This window comes from Melanaphis sacchari, unplaced genomic scaffold, assembly GCF_002803265.2.
Source record: "Melanaphis sacchari strain LSU unplaced genomic scaffold, SCAv2.0 Contig31_pilon_pilon, whole genome shotgun sequence".
In the NCBI taxonomy this organism is placed as follows: Eukaryota; Metazoa; Arthropoda; class Insecta; order Hemiptera; family Aphididae; genus Melanaphis; species Melanaphis sacchari.
In genome coordinates, this window is record NW_020271193.1 from 3,375,742 (window position 1) to 3,394,165 (window position 18,424).

The following is an 18,424-nucleotide window of genomic DNA, read 5'->3' on the forward strand; positions in this document are numbered from 1 at the left end:
TGTGTGTGTGTGTGTGTGTGTGTGTGTGTGTGTGTGTGTGTGTGTGTGTATGTGTGAAGGAACACGCCAAAACAGAGAGAAAGAAAAATGGTATCGCTTAAAGCCTCGCGGCCTCGCGTAATAAGCGCGAAAAAGTGGCACGGGTGAATGTGCAAAGGAGTAACAGTCGGAAGGGTCGTGAGGAAAACCATGTCGAGACACGTCGAGGGAGTGGAATAATAACAAATGGCGGACTCTGTCTTATTGTACGTAATTTTGCGTGCGCCAGTTTTATTTTTCTTATGATAAAAAAGTAAAACTTACGTACAGAAAGAGAAAAAAAGATATCGAATAAATAACCTAGTAGAAGCTTTTTTTATTTATCTCTCTGTTTCTTTTTCTCTCTTCATCTCTCGTTCTCTGTTTCTCTTTTCATTCTTCAATCGAACTTGTTTGTTCATTTTAGTTTGAGCTGTACTGCCACTGGACAAGACTGTTTTTTTTCTCCCCCCCCCCTTCACCACTCGTACCCGATAATTCACACTACCACCCTAAACCATTGTCGATTTGGTTGTTATACAAATGTCCCATTCTCTCTCTGTAAACACGAGTGTTGGTGGAGACTGGAGACTATACTTCCGAATAACTTATCAATGTCGACCCTCTAGAAACGACCTATGTATTGTATATATATATATGGTTAGATAACGGAAATCGTTGTTCTTTCTTTGGTGGGCCAAAAGATATCACTAGTGTGCGTATGTATGCTGACGATTAGACCCTCAAGGCTAGGTTGTCTCATGTAATGTTTTCGCCATACAAATGCGTCCCAGTCGTTCATACTTGGCCAGCCTTCTCGTAAGATATTTATCTTCATGTCACAAAAACCTAACATATACATCTCAGCCACTACCGATATTCCTCGACTAGAAATATTTTGTAGACAAATTATAGAATCCGATTTAGTGTTGACCATAGAAGTTAGAATTCGTAATGATATTATAAAAGTAACAATGTATTAAATATTTCCGAATACGTATACACTTATATTTTAAGTTTAAGCATATTAAAATATAAATAATCATAATTAATTTTTTATTTAGACTAAGTATTCTCTAACTAAATTTATTATAATAACGCATCCGTTTTTATATGAACATAATATTATATTTAAAAGTAAAATATCTTAAAAATACATTTATTTTCTTGTCTTTTTTTGGTGTTAAGGGATTGTATAATAAAATAAAAAAACTAAATGTTTAAAAGTAAATAAATGCGTTTTAATTTATTATTTTTTTTTTTTTGAAATTCTATGTATTTAACATATCAAATATTATATATAATTACATTATTTTGTCGAGACTTTACACCGCTGTAGACTATAATAAATAACTATGATTTATCGTTATTAACATTTTCTATTCATCAAATTTGATTAATTGGATATTTACGAACATTTTAGTAAATTATTAAAAATCTTGAATCAAGAAGTGGGAAGTGTTCAAACAATAATATTAATCTAAATACAATATACAATTCAAAACTATTGTATGTTTAATAAAGCAACTTATATCGTATATTATATTATATTATATTATACTTCTATTCTTCATTCACTGAAAAGTGACCTTCTGTAATTTATATCTTGACACTGTACTAACTTTATATTACTTTTAAAAACCCGTAGTAAATTGATGATTTCTACTTAAATAAAATACACATAAATAAGTATAAATACATCATATTAAATGTCAAAATTGTCTACACAGTATAAAAATATTATAAAATGTAAAAAATAATTGAATACAATATATATTTATTATTATACTTTAATTATTACCTATACTATAAGTTCAAATAATTCTCTTTATCTTTTAAGCACTTTTTTTAGTAAGAAAATATTTATTTTAAGAAGTTTTATTTCATAAAAGTGTATATGTTATATAACATCTAAACAATGTTTTGAGTAAAAAAAAAAAGCATTATTGCTATATATATATATTTATTTATAAATTTATTATTCAACTTTTCTTTGACATTATTTCCCTATCAATTGGACCACCATATGAAACATTTTTACCTGGGAGAATATCGTATTTAACAGACTGAAATAACCTACTTAGATCCAACATTAATCGGCTTAACTCACTCGTGGAAATCTCTGTCTTAGTAGTTTTTCATAAGTTTTGAAGTGAAAACGAATGATATTATTTATTTATTATTATTATTATTATTATTATTATTATTATATTTTAATCTTTCATTAATAGCAAAGTTTGTCGTAACTAAGTTCTCATAAATAAAACACTACCAAAAACGATTATTTGAAAACTTAATAATAGACATATATTCTACTCGTTTCAATTTTTTTCATTATTGTATTATTGCCACTGTTTATTGACTATCGTTCTGACAAATCGAAAAATCTATTTCACGAGCTTAAGGTTGCCATACAAAGAGACAAATAATAATTGTTCGACATTTTATGGTAGAAAATAAAAAACACTACACTGTAGCATGGCACTTTAGTCACGTAATTCACGCCTTTGTTTTACAGTTTTTTTTTTTAATAATAAAACCAACCAAGTCAGAAAGCGAAAAAGCTTTCTTTTTTACGACTTGAGCCCACCGGGTGTGACGGCTACGACGACGATGACGCCGGCAGCAACGAAGACTACGACCGGCTTTTTGTTCAATTAACCCGACGGCGACCGTACCTCTGGGAGTTAATTATGAGGGTATATCACAGCGTGTTTCACCCACCCCCCTAACCTGTCGACTAACCAAAATCCACAACGTCGTCGTTGCCCATGGCCACACTACAGCTTGGACGTCTGCGTAACCGGAGCACGTATACACTTGAAGACCAGTTTTCTGTAGCAGACGAGTCCCTATTGGCTAAACAATTATTATTATTTATGTATATTTATGATACCTTACACCGATAATAAATGTACGTGATTCTGGTAGTTCCTCATCAACCGGTGTATGCTTCATAAAATACAGCGAATTATAATTATTATTATTTTAACACCCGATCATTTTATTCTAATATTTATTTTATTTTCTATTCGATGTACATCTCCAATATTTAAATATAACTCAATTCAAAGTTCATGCAAAATAACTATAATATTTAAACAAATATTCTAATTCGTCTAAATGAAAACTTGTTGATAAATACTAAAAACAATGCAATAGATACACTTTCAATAGTCTATTTAAATGTTTTTTGAAAAATAATATTACCTACCAAAATATAAAATTTTTCATTTTGCCTTAAATAATCAGAAATATAATAAATAAATATTGAAATAACGTCTAAATATAGACGTATAAACGCATAGTTAGAATTAAGATTTTTTCGAAAACATGAAATAATTTTGAAAATATTTTATTGGAAACAAAATAATAATCTTCTATAAGCACACTTTAGATTTTAGTTACAATGAAAGCAAAAAATAAGATTAATAATAATTCGACTTATCTATTATTGCTTAATAATATAATAAACATGAGTAGCTACATGTTAGTCTCAGTTACAATTAATCTTTCAAGTCTTGCCGTTTTGTGTTTATATCTACTATTATATAATATTTACAATACAATAGTATATGACAATAGAGTTTGGGTATGTTTACTCTTGTTTTCACTGAAGCCGCTTGATATAATATTATCATTATTTACCTTCGCCATCGCAGTTGATTTCGGTGACCGAACTCCTTTTGCTGTGTCTGTATGTAAAGATGTGTGTTTACGTATAATTTATAATGTGTATATATATACACTGTGTGCATAAATGTTATTCTCCAATCAAAATTCTATGTAGGATTTCAGTGACGGACTTACGGTTAAAGACGTGGCAATAGCAAGTACGAGAAACTATTGTTTGCCGTTTACACAATAATAATAATAATAATAATAATAATAATAATATATAGCTACCATATTATTATTGTTGTATTCCCGTTATCATCTGGCAGGTCTGATTTGAGTTTTAATGGGATGTGAAGAGATACTTCTCGCTTTTCGCCAAGATACGCATTGTTCAGACGGATTCGACGTAATTGTTTTAATATAATTGTATTCCTGCAGTTATACAGACCAAACGATAACGTTATTACCAAGCATATATTACATTTTATCTTTGGCTTAATTTTGGTACTATCAAAAACTAGAGATTTTTGTGCATTATTTAATATTATATAGCACATATAAAACCGAATTGTGTTTTAAATTAAAGTCATTAAAATTAGATAGGCCATCAGAATCGCGTAAAATCAAGACGGTAAAATATTGTATGTGATTTACTTCCAAACTCGATTACTGAAAATAAATTATGACCACATAGGTTTGAATTTATACACCGATGGGGAGGAAAATATACATGAATTTCGTAATCGTTTTATTATTACTATGGCTTTTTTTTATGTGAAAATAGCGACTATAGTTTTGTCATTTCCCACGAAACCGGTAACTTTCGGGCTCAGTAATTTTTCGGAGCGGAAAAAACAAAACTCTGTGGTCGTGAGACATTTGTATTCATACCAGAAACAACAAATCGTTGCAATCACCTCGGCCGATTAATTACTGCCAGTGACTGCAGCGAAGAACGCGCGCGCGGCGACTAACAAACGACTGAAGCTCTAAAAATAAATCATCAAAGGAGAGAAACTGGTAGGGAATGGAAGTTGGCTGTAAAATGAAAAACGTTCATTATCGAGTTTTTAAGAGTTTTTTAATGAAAAATCTGACGCCGGTTGGTGGCAGTTGAATATTAGCGTCAATTTGCAATCATTTTTTTCTTTTCTCCTTCAGCCATTTTTTTTTTTTTTTTAATTATTAGAAACTTTTGAATTCAGTTTTCTCAATAATTACATAATATATATATTATTAACTGCTACAACGGGGTTAGTAATTAATTAGAAGCTTTATGATTTGTTATTGCGCTCCTCAACAATGATCAAATACAAAACAAAGAAAATACCATATTATTATTATAGTTGTTGCCATAAGTTGTCAGGTTATTATAATGCACCCAAATGAAATGAATATAAAATGCTCGAGTGAAAGTGATTTCAACTCAGACGGTCACACCAATTTTTCGAGATTATAAACATTGCACTTTTAACTGGTTTACCCGTCAAATATTTGTTTGCTTAACTTATTTTTATGTTGTTAATCGATTACATAAATTTGTAGTGCTCTAACAACGGCGGAGTGCAACGAACTGGCATGAATGACAATGTAATTAATAAAAATAATATGTAATTTTGTGCATAACTATGGTAGCTAGAGCCGGTAATAGTATAGTATAGTACAAGCAGTAATACCTTTGTCAAGACTTGACATTTATTTATTACTTCTTTTTTTTTTTTTTTTTTTTTTAATGTGTCAACATATCGTATGTTTTTACAAGTTTGTTATGGTTATGATTAAAATAACGAATTTTGTTAAACGCCTCATAAACACGCGATGTATTACTATAGTTACTCGGTTTATCCACTAACGGAATGCTAAAATATAATAAAATGATTATAATATTTCTTTGACGAATGGCGATTTTTATACGGCAGTATATATCATATTGTACTCGCTAAGTTACAGCGGGGAAGAGCTTCCCGCGTATAACTAACGATAGTGAATTCAAAAGAAACCTCCCCCATCTCATCTTAACTATCTGTATAGAAAAATGATATTCTTGGTGACGAGATAGAGAAACGTTTTTGCTCGCACGATGGAATCCTCGGGTGAAAATCCGGATCCGCTTACGTATACAATATATGAACGAAGCGAGTTAAAACGCACGCGCGCGCTACACATCCATATCTATCTATAGATATAAATCCACACTGCGATTGTGAGAGCTATCAATTTTGGTAGTGTCCCGACGAGAGCAGTCGTAGGTATATGGCTTCGGGGTGTAAAGTATAATAATATAGTTCCACACGTTCTTTCATTCACTCGTTCTTTATATATATATATATAAATATATATGATATAGTCTCTTTCTCTGTGTCTCTCTCTCTGGACACGCCGAAACACTTTGCGGGGTTAAACCACCGTAAGGGGATAATTTTTTTTCTACTTATCCGTACGTTTTATTCCGTTCTCGATTCTAACAATCGATACTGCTTGCCACACTTCTTCCTTACCACGGCTTGCAAACCATTATATAGATTATACGTATTATATAAATATATAAAACCGCATCGAGTCCTTTGAAGTCGACAAAAGCGACATTTTCTACAACCACGAGATCGTTATTTTCTTCTAGCACACATGCTCGCCCACTTGTTTCAGAACGTCTTCGGCGCTGCTATTCGTATTTTATTCAGCAATAACTTGTTTTTCCTTCGGCGTATCTAACAAGAATTCACGTCGTTTCTTATTCGTACTACTCGAGGTGTTAGTGATGTATTCGTCGCAAATAACAAATTGTATATTATATTTACACTATATTATACAAAAGCAACTCACCAATCCATTAAATTATATCCGTTCATAACATGCGTATGATATTATTCATATTCTGACGTAGTGATAAATTAATTAAAAATTAAAAACGTCACTTGCACACGTGTCTACGTGTCTACGTCAGATGACCTTAATTATTATTATTACCATGCGATGTCTATAGATGTCGTTTCAAAACGAATAAAATTAATATAGTCACGTCGTCGCCGTTATAATAATAAATATTATTTCACGTCGAAATAGTATAGTTTTACTATAATTGTATTATGCATTGATGATACTATATAAATATAGTTTCAGCATACTAATACAATATACTAGCAGGACTCGCACACAGATATGATGCTATATTGCCTATTTACAGTGCCGTGTTATAAATGATAGCACTCTCGGCAACGTCAAAGTTTTATATTCTCTACCCCTCTTTCTCTCATTCACTATCACTCAATCACTTTCTATCTCTCTATCTCTGTTTATTTCACTCACTCGCGCACATACATTTATCACTAATGCTATCTCTCATGTAAACTTTATACCCAAAAGACATCGTAAAATGTTCATATTCGTTAGTCTATGTTTGACGTTATTTTCTATTTACTAGTATTTACACGTTCGATTAATATGTTTACACTTCACTCGTCAATGGTTTCTTTGAAAAATGTGAATATTATATTAATTATTGCGATCATGTATTTTTTAGTTTTGACATCAATGGTTTTAATTTAACGGATTCTAGAAATGTTTTTTTTTTTTTTTTATTGCACAAACGTTTAACTTGTGTAAATACGTAGTATTTGCGAGTAGTATAATTTTAAAACAACAGCATAATAAATTATAATAAATATTAATTATTTTAATTTAACTTTTTTAACAAAATACTACTGATTCGTTGCATTAAATACACGAACATTTATATGCAAATTTTATAACATCTTAATCATATGTACGTTTTTTAAGATCGCAATTTATAAATAGACCAAGTTACACTAAAAAAACGTCTTAATATTGCATAAAACAAAAATACGTGACAGTAAGTTGATTCAAATAAAATTTAATTATAACTTCATACTTCTCTATGACTATGATTTTTATTTGTATTGTAGTCAAATTATTTATTCGCTTGTGTATTGTTTGACACGCTGAAGTTTCAGACGGAAGCTTTTTTTGGTAGTAATCTGTTATTAATCGTTTAATTTTTTGCGCGACAAAACAGTTACACAGGGCGCTATAATTTACGCAATTTTGGAACCTATGGTCTGTAATAAATTATAAGACAATACGTTTATGTATACAACTTTTTAAGCTCGGACTTGAGAATAGTGCTTTTATTTTCTCACTCGAAAACACTCGCCTTTCAATTGAAATTTGCTGCAACTTTCTCTGTAGCAGTACATGCGCATAAACACACACAAACGCGTGCGCGTGCATAAATGTATGCGCACGAACGGCTGCGATACCAAATAGAATACAAACATTTTACGTTTATAATATACATATATAAATACGCACGTGTATGCTAAAAACATCGTGCGCATAACAAAGACTACGGGCAAATAAAAAGGAAAAATAAGCAACGACTATTAGACGACTTATACCCGAGTCTTAAAAGACTACTTTGTATGCACCACCCGCGATTGTTTTGCACCGAGACACTGATGAATTATAAACGAGTATCGTTGCAGCGAGTAGGAAAAAACAACTACAACGCTTGTCATCGGAAATCGTAACCTTTCTTTTCACCTTATCCCCCTTCTCCGACATAATATATCCGTGACAGCATTTAGCGACTTTTTTTCTCCCGTTTAAATCTGTCCTCTTGTGTCATACTGTACCACAACCACATCCGTCACTACTATACCACATAAATCCATTAGCACTTAATCACTAAACCTAAAGATAATACATTTTCTTTTTAATAATTTCTAATTCATTTTATATTACGCATTTTTTGCGTCCATAATAATATGATTATTAATTGCAATATTTTCTTGTACGTGTTACAGAATTTGGAATCGCAAGAGAAAAAACACATGATGCACAAGGACACCCTGAGCCGAGAGCATAGATATCTGCGGCGGAGACTAGACCAGTTGACCACCACATTAAATGTGAACAAACGCCGATCTGTGTCCGAGTCGAGTAGCTACACGACCGCATCTGGTGCATCAACATCGTCGTCCGCATGCAGCACGTCTTCGTCGCCATCTATATCTGAATCGGGTACGTCATCATGTATTTTAATAAAATAATAATATAAGCAATTATGATTATAATGATTAACGATTTACGTATTCTGAGAAAGACTTGGGGAGTGAAAGGAAAAAGGGTTGACCGACGGATTGATTATCGTCGGTTATCAAAATCATCGCGTTATAAACGAACACTTGAATTTTTTTTTCAACTCATGAGAGTTTTTGAGGGAGATGGTACCGCAAAAAAGGGCAAACTTATCTCCGAGTTAGTACCAAAGGTTTATATTATCTATACTGCTAAACTTATAATTATGTATTATAATTTTCGCACCAATCGACGGACGACCGCATGTACTATCATCAAAATTTAAGTGTTGTCTATATAAGCATTATTCAAAAGTTTTTTCCACAAATATTTCTAATACTTGCATAATTCATAAGCAACAGCCACATATACGCCTTATATAGGTGTGTATATACTCTTACATATTGTACGATTTCTACAGTCATTGAAATTAATAATGTATATGTTTTAATTATATTTTATTACTTCTTATCTTTTGCTTACATTGATAAATCATAATATTCTTAGAAAAAAGTATAGTAAATATTTTTGTAATCACACTTTTATTTCAAAATCTTAAATAGCCCATGTATAAAGTGTGACAAACAGACTTTACAAATAAAAAAAAAAAAAATAATACAAGTTAAACATAAAAAATAAAAATTATGAAAATTATGTGGATGATAAATAATTTAAGATTTACTTATGTATAAAAATTCTTGAAAATAATATTCTGAATAAAATTATTACGTTACAAATTAATTTATTTCAAACATTAATATTTTAAAAAATTATAAAAAATAAGCTACTTAAATTAAATAAACGTTCTTACCATTAAAATGTTTCTAAGAATTAGATTAACAAGTTGAATACTCTTATTTTTTCACAAAAAAAATATAATCAATTTTTATTTTTTATATTAAAAATAAAAATGAAATGTTACTTTACTTGAAGTGCGAGTATCTGTTGGTTATTTATAATTATATTGAAAACAAATTTAAAAATATTGATTAAAATAAATGTTATCTTATTTAACAAGTATTTATGTTATAACATGTGTACAATTGTTTAAATTTCGCATTTAATTTTACCGATCAATATAATTTATTACTTAACGTAGATGATACAAGTAATATTATATAGGTGCATAATATAACGTATTAGTTAAATATATAATTTTCAAGAATTCAATACTTTGCTTAAAATATGAAATAGAAAATTCTATTAAGTATAATAATTAAAAACCTTCAGAAAAAACCACGATATTGTTTGGCGGTAGCACTTCAAACCTATGTATCATCCTGATTATATATAAGTATAATACCACGGTATGTCACGCACCTCACAATATACTATTTAGTCACACGCAGAAATATTTACACGTCTTGAACATTTTATATCGTACATTTAAGATAACGATTTTCAATTAAAAATAAATATTAAGAATCAACACTATGCCGTGTATATATAGCGTACGTTTTGTGAGAGTCATATATATATATGTATATAAATAGTTCTCCTTACTACGCACTGCGTGCTCCAAGACCGCCGGCAGAGCCATTATTCGCAATACTCTTATAGTCAATAGCCATGTGCTTCACATACCTACACCGTGATATACATTATACTAGTGTAAACCGTACGTAGCCTCGAATGACGGGCTTTAAATTCATTTTCGATTACATAATTAAATTATTATAAGTAGCTGTCAGGCACATTTAGTGTTTTGTATTTCCGATCAGTGGACCAGAATGAGTATGAGTTGACGTGTTTTTAAACGATTTTTTTTTTTTTTAAGTTAATCGAATAATAAATTATCGTTAGTGGATTGTGACAGATGATTGACAAATTTTGATCAATCCTGACAGTGTATATCATATTATACACATAGCATCGCACGAAATTAAATTTTAAATTATATGTACAATTCCTATGTTAATACGAGTGATTATTTGTATGCAAATTTAATTAGTTTATGATGACCGTCTCGTCAATACACGAGTTTATTTCTATTATGTAATATATTATATTGTATATATTGTATTGATACACTACACATTTCATGGGGAAGGCCAATTTTAACGATTTCTCCAACACGGGTGAACACTACACTGATAATATGATCGTTTTAACTGTATTAAAACATTCGCTTCCTAAATTAATCAAATGAAACCCTCCAACGTGCAATTGTAAGGCGACGGAATGTATTCTAATCGAATTATATCATTACACATATTATATACGTAATACGATAATGCATAATTACCAAAATTATTATTTGACATTCAAAGGCTACATCAATTACGATATGTGATATAATTATAATAATAGAAAATGATAATTAACCATTAATGCATTTATATGAAAAAAATTACACTTCTACATCGTTACTATAGCCGCTTAGTGAATCTACTAATACCGTTTTCTATTATATTTTATCAAAGTATAGTAATTTTTCTATGTCTTTTTTTTTTATTTATAATAACGCTACCCTATCATCGCGTTTTCAAGAAATAGTTTACAAGTTATCCGATTATTACACATAATTTTATTTCAAAATATATTTACATATCGTCTCTTTCCATACTGATTTCCAAAAAATGTTGTCAGTAATCGTAAGCTGAACAAAATTTCTCCAAATCATCGAGCAATTTATTTGGAAGCATGAAAATATTATTAATATGCGTTTGCTCGCCAGAATACGAATATCAAATAAGAACCATAAGAATTTTTATTGCGAGCAAAGAACAAAAAACTCGAAATAAAACCTACAAACGTAGGGAAAGAAGAAAACACTTCGTAGCTCGTTAGTCGGCATCCCTCATTAGTTAGGACCAGCTTTTTATCCGTCCTTCCACGCTGTTCTGCAGGATGACGCCATCAGTCGGGTGGCAGTGATGGCGGCAGACGCATATTCAACTCGTTTAAATTAACTAATTTCTCCGCAATAAATTGTTTTTCGAGTGAATATCTTAGACCCGGGGCGTTCAAAGGCCACAGGGTCACGTCTTTGCGCCTTTTGCTCTCGTTAATTTCATTAATAAACTCAGCAAATAATGCTCTCGGACGAGTTTTCTTCTTTGCAGACCCAGGCTGACAGAAACGAAATTAAAAGACCGGAGGATTGATGAGACCGCCAATTTTTTCACTTCCGTAACTCCATCTCTCCCATTCAGCCTCCATCCATTTCCTCATCATCCTCTTTACCATTTTACACGATGGTAGGAAGAGTACGTCATTAAATTCAGCTTAAAGGTTTTCGCGGAAAAAAGACAATTCGCGTAATTATAAACCATTCTTTATAAGAGACTTGAACAACATATTATAAAATTATTAAAGAGACGAAAATGAATATCATAATTTTACTAAGACTGGAGTAAGGCCCCCAGCGGGTTATAATTTATAATAATATAATAATAGTAATGATAGTAATAATATAATTATATTATAATTTGATATTGGATCAGATTTAGTTCATTTAATTGTATACATACAACTGTTCTGTTCTCTACGCTTTGAATTTCAACTTTCTGACGTCTGTCTTCATATGCTGTGTAGTCAATAAAATATTTTAAAACATTTTCATTTTCAAAAAAACTGTGTTATTATATAGAAGTGCATGCAACAAGTATAGTTGTATAGCTATATACTAAAATATATTAGATGTGTGTAGTTGTAAATTTTAATACATATTTTATTTAACTATTTTCTACCGACATGTACATACTTGTAATAATATATATATATATATCGGTATAGTAGACATTTTGTTGTCAGTCCTATAAAAGAGTTTACAACTTAGTCATAATACATAGAGACCTTTTATCTGATCTTGGTTATCAATGTAACCGCATAATTACAAATACTATCATTATATATGATATAATCATAATGTATAATAAACAGCCTACCATAGAAAGTTATGTTACCACCGTCGTCAATAATCCCATTTATATCAGGTGAATCTTATTATCATAAACGCAAGCTTATTTTATAATTTTTGTAATTTACCGCAAAATATATTTATAGAAATAATAAAAAAAAAAAATGTGGAATACAATGCCGTAAAATCCTATAATGACTGGATAATATATCGCATTAATCAAAATGAAAAATAATCATCCTATATATATATAATATATTATTATATTTGGGTGAGATATTTTCAAGAAAACATTTTTAACGCATTTTATGACTTCCGTGATGGCGATTGGAGTAGTTTGGACGGATATAATGACGTATTAGAGAGCTGGTAAAAGAGAAAAAGAGAGAGTGATTGAGAGAGAAGACCCCTCGCGATTTACCGCGTTATTAGTTTTGAGCCCTCTGGACGCAGATAAAGAAAATTCGACGGAAAGAAAAACAAGACGAGAAAACGCGCAATAGGTGAAGGATAGGTGGTGGTCGCGGTGGGATCTCGTTTTCGACGCGAATTTCATCAATATATACATATATATATATATATACTTTTTTCCGCGCGCTCAATTTTCCGTTCCATTAACCGGTCGAATGGGTCTGCGGACGGAAATACGTCCGTCGTCGTCGGTTTGAATCGTTCCCGAGTAATTTGGACGGTATAACCACGCACACTGCTGCTCCGTAAAATATCTCCTTGCGCCGTCACCACCACCACACCATAAATACCCCCGCTTTACGAATTCACGCTTACCGCCATCTCTCTCTGATGAGGAAATAAGAAAAGTTTTAGTGCTCCGGTGCCCTAATCCTATGTCCAAACACAATATACATACATTATATATATATATATATATATTAAACATTTTATATGTGTGTGTTTGTGTGTATATTCACAATGCACATGTTTTAATAGTTGCACCGTGTGATGATCGTTCTGCTACGTATATTATATAACACGTTTTGTTGTTGTCCGGAGTATTGTTTGAAATTACACCGTGGTAGACGATGTCCGAAGATAATAATGATTATGGCCATGATTACAACTTAAATGACATTCTGCAACCATTCACCTGATGATGAACTGTGTTACTCCGCAACACAGCGATTGTTCCAAATAGATGTATTTATTTTTACGATTTTAAACTTAAAATAACTCAAGATAATATCCTACATTAACCATTGCATATAACAAACATTTTTGTCGAATTTGTCTATGTATGCGTCACGGGACGATAAAATAACATCGTAGTGTTTACATTAAACAAATATGAAATAATAATTATCTGAACTACGATTTTATTTCATGTTAATTTTTTTTTTTAAACAGAAATATTTATACAACTAAAATTATTAATTATAAATTATCGTTTATACTTCAGTACTCTTAATCGATACTCAACAAAACGTTTAAAGACTAATGCACGCATATAATATGTACCTGGAATTTTATCACGGCACTTAAATATTATAACATACATAAGACATATTACAGTATGTATGTTTTCTAGAATTATTAGAACCACATTAATTCATTTTCAACACGAGCGAGGAAAAACAACGAAAAGACTTATATTTATTCACATGCATAATATTGTTATTATTATTATTATTATTCATTCTGCCAGAGAGACGAAATCATGTGCTATGACGCGGTTTCTACCCTTCCTTGTACCGCGCGCCACAGCTCGTTAGGAAAAACTACTACGACGAAAATAACAATATATAATATATACATCCGTGACATTAATATTTAGAAAGCATCGTGTACATAATAATATATAACATTATATATTGTATTTTACGCATTTCAACATAAATCGTGAAATCCGAAGAAATACGTTTTGGCGCGTCGCACCTCCCACCGGAAAACCGCGAGACGCGGTGCGGGATTGGTTGTGTGCTGCGGAAAGCGGTGGCGTGTGTGGGCAAACACAGAGAATCCACCGACAACGGATGGTGGTGTTGGTGGTAACGGAAGATGGGAAAAAATAAAATACCGGGATAAATCAAAACCGGTGCTGGCGAAGCGACCGCGGTGAGAGAGAGAGAGAGAGAGAGTGAGAGGGGCTTTTGCGCGCCGGAAATCAAAACGGGCCTTATAACGACGACTACGATGGCGGCGGCGGCGGCAACGACAACGACGACGACGACGACGACGACGACAGTAGCAGCGGAGTTAGTGGTTTGGTCCCTGTGTAATTTATAGCGTTTAAAAACTATGCGCATTATTTACGGAACCCACCCCGAAATGAATTTCGCTACACGCGACTATGTACATAATAAATTTGTGTGTGTGTTTGTTATATGACGTTGCCACTTTTATTATATGTACATGTATGATGTATATAATACATACCGTGCTGCTGCAGTCGTCATCGTCATTATTATTATTATTATTATTATATTTTTCTCGCTCCCTAACTATCACCACACTGCTGGGCATATGATTTACGGCAGATCGGCAACGTTGCCGATCCTCCATGCGCGTTAATAATTCACCTCCACCGTCATCTCTAACCTCCTTTTCCTTGCCACACCGATGTGTTTACAGCAGTATACTCTATACACGATTACACACACGCACAAGCGCGCACCATATAATGTACGTTTGTACGTAGCTGTACCGAAACGGACGAAACAGATACATAGGGAAAATGATAGAAAAGGTGAGAAGGAGTGTGGCGGAAGAATAGATTTGCCCCGGACTGTAGATAAGCGTACACAACTGAGGATGTGAATGTAACGGCAAGTAGAAAGGATTGTACATTGAATAGCGGTGGCGACCACCGGATGACCCGAACGAATGCAATTAATACCGACGAGAAGAGATTTATTCTCTCGAGAACGACTACGGCTACAACGACGACGACACCCATTGCTTTGGTAATAAATCAACATCTCTCCGCCTATACCCTATACCCGAATTCTCGATTGGTAGTTAGTCCTTTTAGCCAATAAATTGGCCAGGACTGAACTTCTCTCTCATTATTTCTGTAGTGATGCCATACATCGTCATCGCGAACAGTTTGTTTCTAACGCCCTACATCATATAATGTATAATGGATATCTACTAAAATAATTATCTACGTAAGTAAGGTCTCTCAACTAGGTAACAAGTCGAGGGGTCGCCATCTGAACTAATTCAGAACAATATAGATTATCTGACTGTTTTAGGTCCTATAAGTACATATGATTCACAATAGTCGATTTTACTCTTCTAGCCTTTTATTATAACGAATGGTACATTAATTGGTACCTGCACTAAAATTATATTATAATTGTAGAGTTAAACGCAATGGTTTTTTATGGTGTTCTAAATTATCGATCATAATATGTTTTCATATTTTTCTTTTTATACTTAAAAGTTTATAGTTAAAATTTACAAGCATAACTTTATTTTTCAATTACTATTATGTTATTAAAAGTTTTATTTAGCGTAAATATAATATTATGTACGTATATAACAAGTTTAAAGTTTGATATTTTAAGGGTATAAAGATTGGTGAAAAATAGTGTAGATATTGGAAAGTATAATTTACGTTTCAATAAACCAAGAACGTGGCCGGATAAAAAGCGAAATATAATTATGCTCCGACCACTGTTTTTTAGATTTCGAGCTATGGATATGATACAGATGTATTGTTTTTGTTCCAAAATAAAAATGTAGGTACCAATTTTATAGTATAACGTGTATAATGTATACCTATGAAACCAAACATTGACTCATTTATTATTGACACAATTATGTTTTCATACGATATGAATTCTTATCTACTATATTATACTATAATATACGCATGCATTCTGTCCAGGTGAAACTGGTCTTATTGCTGCCCAACTAGTAAAAAATTATCAGGGAAAAAAAATATATGAAATAATATGACTGTAAATAGTGTATACAAAATAATTATTAACACCCTCACCACGCCACCATTATACGGTGTAAACGTCCGTATACCGTTAAAGTATACTCATTACTATTTACCGAATGCATTGCATTCTACATATATTAAGTATATATAAATAGGAATATATAATAAATATTCTAATTTTTTAATTTATATTTTGTTCAACAGACGAAGTGGACGTGACCGGATGGGTGAGCGACACAGGCAGCGTACAATCTGGGTCCAGCGATAGCGGCGTTGCACTCTCTACTTGCCGCATCACATTATCCGAAATGGTCTTTTAGACGTGAGTACAACAGCTTTTTATATTATAATCGTTACATCAGTATGATGTATTTTTCATACCACGGTTATTGTGAAATAATATTTTCATTGCGAAGCCGCGTTAAAAACATTCGTGATACACGCCCCTTATTATATGCAAGCACTGTTAAATACAATAATATTATAAGAACTGCACGCCAAAAAACTGTGTCGAATCAATAAGTGACCACCAAACTGACTTGGCAAAACAGAATTAATGACATTAAACGCTTCGATACGCGTCGTATATTAATTTTTCGGTTACAGAAATGATTAGCAATTATGCGTTTAAAAACATATTAAAAATATAATTGTCCGACTATGACATTAATTTCGATTACCAAATCATTACACTAAACCCGGTATAATGATTACGCCTATGCATTAGCGATCAACACACAATGTTTCTTATCGTATCGCGTTTTGGTGTTGTATTCGACAAGTCATTTCTCTAACTTATCTTTTGCGATATCTTTCACAGTGAGATACTCTTCTGCACCACATTGTCCGAGCCGCTACAACTGTAGGAAACTTATCTACTGTTAAATTAAAAATGTTAAACTATATCATAGTTACAATATTAACGTTATGGTAATATTATTTTTGTTTAGAAACAAATATATGTTGACCAAGACACGAAGAAGATGACGACGAATATAACGGCAAAGATGAAGAAAAAAAATAATATATTAATAAAAAAAAAAAAATAAAAATTATAATTATAATTAAAAAAAAAAATGTATGAAATAATATTTTAATTTATAAAACATATTTATATGTATATACACGTTAAAATTGTATACATGATATACGTATATATATATATGTGTGTGCGTTTGTGTATGTGTGTATATATAAATATATATATTATTTGTGAAACGCGTATATCAGCACCTCGAGAAAAGGCGCTTTTGACCGGAAGTCACTTAACCACTAACGGACGCGATACGATTACACGCTGACCGATTGGATGACGGCTATACGAAAACAATCACATTTTTTTTTTTTTTTTTTTTATTATTATTTTATTCAATCACTCTCTCTCTTTTCCAATCATTATTAATTCCTTCGCGCGTGTACTCACCCGAACCGCCGATGTCCACGACAAAAAAATTAAATAAATATATTATTTACTACTCAGCTCTAGTCACCAAATAATATTATATTATACAATTTTTTTTTTTTTTTCTTAAATTATTATTAATATTATTATTATTATTATTATTATTATTATTATTATTTTATACATTGGTGATTGGCCAGAACTCTCGTGGGAGAGGTGCAGATGATGGAAATGAACGATAATACAAATTATAAACGTCAACAATATAATATTATTATATATTACCTGTATGAATTTACATTTATATATATATATATATATATACGTATAACAACACACATATACAACAACTTTTAACCCTTACGCAATTTTATCAGTATCTCATTATTCGTAATTATTGTATTATTTCTTTCTTACTATTAGTATAATATAAAATATTATATTTACAATATAGACGTACAATTTTTTTTCTGTTATTACAATAATGATTTGCGGTATAATATTAATGTTTTATTATTAT

At 31.5% G+C, this 18,424-nt stretch overlaps 1 protein-coding gene across 2 annotated transcripts in view; it reads left to right on the forward strand.

The window, feature by feature from the left end:
- LOC112596425 (max dimerization protein 1-like) overlaps positions 1-17,514 on the forward strand; it is a 167,670-nt gene extending 150,156 nt beyond the window's left edge. For both annotated transcript variants that reach the window (XM_025342094.1, XM_025342095.1), the window contains 3 exons: positions 8,460-8,676; positions 16,707-16,824; positions 17,453-17,514. In XM_025342094.1, the coding sequence (XP_025197879.1) occupies positions 8,460-8,676; positions 16,707-16,822 (333 nt within the window). In that variant the 3' untranslated portion in view covers positions 16,823-16,824; positions 17,453-17,514. The remainder of the gene's footprint in view (positions 1-8,459; positions 8,677-16,706; positions 16,825-17,452) is intronic.
- Positions 17,515-18,424: the final 910 nt, after the last annotated feature.